The 4628-nt window shown below is 31.2% G+C and overlaps 1 protein-coding gene across 6 annotated transcripts; it reads right to left on the reverse strand.

Annotated features, from left to right (window-relative positions):
- Window positions 1-1442: 1442 nt before the first annotated feature.
- On the reverse strand, window positions 1443-4266 carry LOC145086225 (uncharacterized). Of its 6 annotated transcripts, XM_079023973.1 has the most exons (9): window positions 3653-4266; window positions 3471-3546; window positions 3332-3355; window positions 3191-3214; window positions 3033-3100; window positions 2827-2907; window positions 2493-2702; window positions 2273-2406; window positions 1443-1726 (listed from the first exon to the last, which is right to left on the reverse strand). In XM_079023973.1, the coding sequence occupies exons 1-7, from the start codon at window positions 3654-3656 to the stop codon at window positions 2656-2658; spliced, it is 324 nt and encodes a 107-aa protein (XP_078880099.1). In that variant the 5' UTR covers window positions 3657-4266; the 3' UTR covers window positions 1443-1726; window positions 2273-2406; window positions 2493-2655. The 6 variants fall into 6 exon arrangements, 2 of the variants coding, with proteins under 2 accessions (XP_078880099.1, XP_078880100.1); XM_079023974.1 differs by lacking the exon at window positions 2827-2907 and having other exon boundaries at window positions 3653-4264; XR_013700343.1 differs by having other exon boundaries at window positions 2827-3100; window positions 3191-3355; window positions 3471-3846; window positions 4009-4251.
- Between the last annotated feature and the right edge of the window lie 362 nt (window positions 4267-4628).

Consider the following 4628-nt stretch of genomic DNA (forward strand, 5'->3'; position numbering starts at 1 on the left):
TTTTATTTTAACTCAGCTTATAATAAGAAAATTAAATGATTTATATTCTTATTTCAACATTATTATTTAATAACTATATTAACCAAAAAAAATGTATTATATTAGGAAAAGGATAACTATAAAAATTATAACAAGTTTATGCATTTTTTTTAAAATTTTTATTTATGTAATTTTCCGTCTTAATTTTCAATATTATCGTTAATGAAATTTGTAGCTAAAATTAACCCCTCTTCCGCCCTCGTCATTTGTAGCTATTAGCGGGAAACGAAAATCACTCACAAAAATTAGAAAACCCGCCACATCCTTTGTATATGGTGCTCCGTGAAATTGACCGATGCTCCATTCTCGCTCGCTCGTATGCCCGTCTGCCTCCTCATTACGATCTGTTGTAATAATACAATAACTGCATGATTCGTTTTTGACTAACTTTTCATTTTTAATTTTGAAACAGAAAAAAATCAGTATTGCAATTCACTAAACTGGAAAGTGTGCATATTATTAATGGTGAAGATGCATTAATCGAAGCAGTTCAAACTCCGGTGAGTTATCCTTTATGCTTATTTTAAATTAAGAATCTTCGTGCACATCTGATAAAGAACAAAGGATGATGAGTTGAAAACTTTTTTTGATACCGATGTTGTTTATGTTTATTGCCTTTACTGGTTGTTTGGTTAAAATTTATCAAGTAATGGAGTTGAAGATAAAAAAAAAAAAAAAAAAAAAATTAGAAACCAAATTTGATATTGAAATTGGTATAATGACATGTGTCCCTGGGTGTTTATGCAGGAAAGTTCAGAGTTCTTTAATGAATCTATAAAAGGACTTTCATTATATATATATATATATATATATATATATATATATATATATATATATATATATATATATATATATATATAATTTTGGGACTTGCATTTTTTGATTTTATTGTTTTGGGTTTAGTATAAAGCTGATAATTCTAATTTTCATATATTCTGACTTCATGACCCGACTTTCATCTGGAAACTAGATTCTATAGGCTTTGATGTGTAGGAAACAGGTTGGTTGTAAAGGACAATGTGGATCATCTTTTACTTATACTTAAAGTGTTGAACAACCGAAGGATGGATTGGCAAAATGCATTTATTGCCATCTTCACCCTCGTTTTGTTAACTTATAAAACTTTTTGAAGGAATTTTTGTTTTAGATAGTGAGAATATTCATGTTAGAAAAGTTAACTTTTATTTCAACTATTTATATTGTGTTGTAAATTTTTTATCTTAATTGTATTTTCATTATTTTATATTTCAACTAGATGGGGAACCCCCGCGTTGCGGGGGTCGGATGCGACAATTTTTTCCGTTGTTTGTTCTTTGAAAATGTTTATAGTTTGAGTTGCTCATTCCTTCCCTTTTTAACTTATCTATAAACAAATAAATAAATAAAAATAAAAAAAACATCAATGAATCTGTAAGCAAAACTAATAAAATGACAATTAAACGAAAACATAGGAACTTATTATGCCACAAATAACCAACGGAAGTAGAGGGACCAAAAAAGATAAAAAATAAACAACTTTAAAATGACCAAAATATAGTTGAGAGATCATTCCTGCCAAAAAAATATTAATATGACTAAATACTAATAATATGTAATAAAAGGCGAGGGTTATGAAGGGATGAAACTGGAGAACCTGTTGGTCTGCCATCATTTCCAATTGACAACAAAGTTCCAAGAACACGGGGTCCTTTTTAAAAAAGGGTGCATTTAACAAAATCATTAAACAAAAGTTAGTAAACAAAAAGGAAACTAAAAAGAATTAAGCATCAAATAAAGTATGTAATTATTTTAGTGGTTACATAAATATAGTATTTTCTAAAGTGTACTACATTAACTGAAATTTCAAACAATAAAATAGTTTTCAATTTATTTTCATCTTGACAGCCATTGACTTTTGAAAATATGACTTTTAAATTTTTGCCCAACATCATCTTCACTTAATCCCTTTTGATATTTGCAAAAGTTTGATAAATACATCAATTACATTTCTATTTTTAAACTTTTAGCTAAACCATCTTTAATTTAAAATATTTGTCCATATTGAATCAAGAAAATGAAAATAGATAAAATATCTAATTATTGTCATGAATAAAAAAAGCATATACGCGTTGAAAAATTCTATTTTTCCTTCATTAACTCTTTTATGAAAATACCCTTTGAATTCTAAAGCATTAAATTCATATCAAGATTATTAGAAATTTCACATGAGCATATTATTAAGGAAAAAACTCACATGTGTGTTGGAGAAAAAGCATCGATAGAACCGATATCAATTTCGTTCAAAATCAGAATCCTCTTTCTACGTAATGAACTCATATGTGTTTTACTAACCCCGAGATGTAATTTTTTCCCAGTGACATTTTATTCCTGATAATTTTATCACAAATATTAGAATTGTGAACACAAAGAAGAAACTCCAACTCAAATGGAGACGTGAGATTGTAGAAATGAACCTTGTTTTCAAATGGGATATGAACTCTAATTTCTTGCTGCAACGAAGACCAGCCTCCACCGTGATCAATCAGGATTAGAAGACTCACTCAAGCAAATGATCGAACATTTGGCGGACAACTAAAGATTCAATGAATTTTCAACTTCGTGTTCCTCTGTTCAGTTTCACAATAGGACAATCTTTACTAAATGAGAGGGATTGTAGGCACAAACTGCATCAAAACACAAAAGAAACATCAGGTAGAACATAGCATCAACCCCAGAAAACATTAATAATTTTTGAGAAAGCAAATAAAAGTAGTATTGTATTGTGTACAATAATGATTAATTAACTACCTTTTATTGATAGTTTTAGAATGCATATTATTATTATCAAGAAACAAAGAGGCTTCAGTGGCAGATGGCAGAACTGTAGAGCTATTTCAGAAATATAGTAGAAAAGGAAATAACTACTAACAACAATACTGAACATGAGTACAGAGATCTATATTCAATGTTTGTGAAAAGAGTAAATGTATATAAGAACGTTAATAGGAAGATACATATGCATTTGGTTTGAATGTTGCTTATGAAGACCTTCATCAGGTAGAGCAATGATCCCACCAGAATTCTGCATATAGATTATAGAATACAAACATTAAATTTATATGTTTCAAAAGAATGAGTTGAGGAATTCATATAATCAATTTTAATGTAGAACCTTTTCAATAAGATGTAGGATGTACTGTTGCATCCCAAAAAATGTTGTATAGAAGTGGACAAACAATTAGAAATCGATTAAATGGGTAGAGTTTCATAGAGAGGATATGAACAGCTTTGTCAAGAATACCAAAAGTGACACCTGATTGAAGTGTTGTTGCCGGTTCTGATAAGTGAAATTAATACAAAAGTGGTCAAAACCACACAATTTAAACATATATTTTTTTTCTATTATCTCAATCTAGTCAACGAAAACACTGTAATTTGTTCAAGGTTCGTACCTGAAACGAAGCGGCAGTCTGAAAGCAACGAAGCTCCTAGGTAAAATCGGATCCAACATGGTGTACAACGAAAAACCTGCAAATAGAAAAAATCAAAACGTAGCAGTAGAAAAGGAGAAAATAACTATTCCATAACCTAATTCATAGTAAACTTCCGAGAAATTTATGAAAATCCAACAGACCCATTGGGTGCGAAACTGTGAAAAGTCGAATGTAAGGATTGAAGGACAAATGCGGTAGTCCTTCTGGTTTTGCAGCCTATCGCCTGGCATGGTATGTTTTCTTTGGTGGTGCGACGACGTCAAACGCAGGGTTTCAACCGGTAAGGAAAGTTCAACCCCACATCTATCCTCACCCCCAAAATTGCTCTTAAAAGCTAAAACAAAGGGAATTCAAATAAGAAAATCAACAATATAAGCCATTAATCGGTCGTCATGAAATGAAGGTCGATAACTGTAATGAAATACAGGGTAGTAGTGTAGAAGAAGTCTAATTGAAAGAATAAAAGATTTAAAGTGGTGAATAAGCCCATCTTCACCGATAATTTGTCTTCATTCCATGGTGGCGCTGATTTCACCGTTCATCGTATCTGGAATTAGCAACATGTAGGAGTGAATAATCAGGCGGAGATAGAGAAAAAAGGAAAGAGAAACGATGGTCTAATTCCAAAGCGGGTCGAGGTAGCGAATAGTCTCTAATCGAGAGAGAGAGAGAGTATTGTCACAGCCAAGAAATTCGATTCCCAGTAAACATTTAACAATGATAAGAGCCAACAATGTGAAAACATGTAGGATGCTTATTCAATAATAAAAGAATTTCAATCAAACACTTCATACAACCATTACAAATAGTCAACAAATAATTGGAAACCTAGAAGTCATTGTTTAAGTCTATTTTGAACTAGGATTTCCTTATTGGGCATAATGGGCCAATAAGCTTCCAATTTGACTATTTTGGGCTTAGCACTCTTAAATGGGCTCTAATTGGACCCACTTCCATTTATTTTAAAATTTTGGGCCATATTAGGCCTAGAATGAAATAAAATACCCTAATGGGCCTTATTGGGCCATAACTAACCTAATTAACTTTAATGGACTATGAAGCCCATTATTTTTGACAAATTGGGTCGTAAACCAGCATGGGAGCCCAATGGGTCAA

This window comes from Lactuca serriola, chromosome 2 (genome assembly GCF_051521515.1).
Source record: "Lactuca serriola cultivar US96UC23 chromosome 2, Lser_US96UC23_V15, whole genome shotgun sequence".
NCBI classification, from domain to species: Eukaryota; Viridiplantae; Streptophyta; class Magnoliopsida; order Asterales; family Asteraceae; genus Lactuca; species Lactuca serriola.

Coding starts and splice junctions, on each gene's coding strand:
- LOC145086225 (XM_079023973.1), bottom strand. Junction 3,356..3,470: donor AGACTGCCGCTTCGTTTCAG/GTACGAACCTTG, acceptor TTCACTTATCAG/AACCGGCAACAACACTTCAA. Junction 2,908..3,032: donor CATTCAAACCAAATGCATAT/GTATCTTCCTAT, acceptor TTTCTGAAATAG/CTCTACAGTTCTGCCATCTG.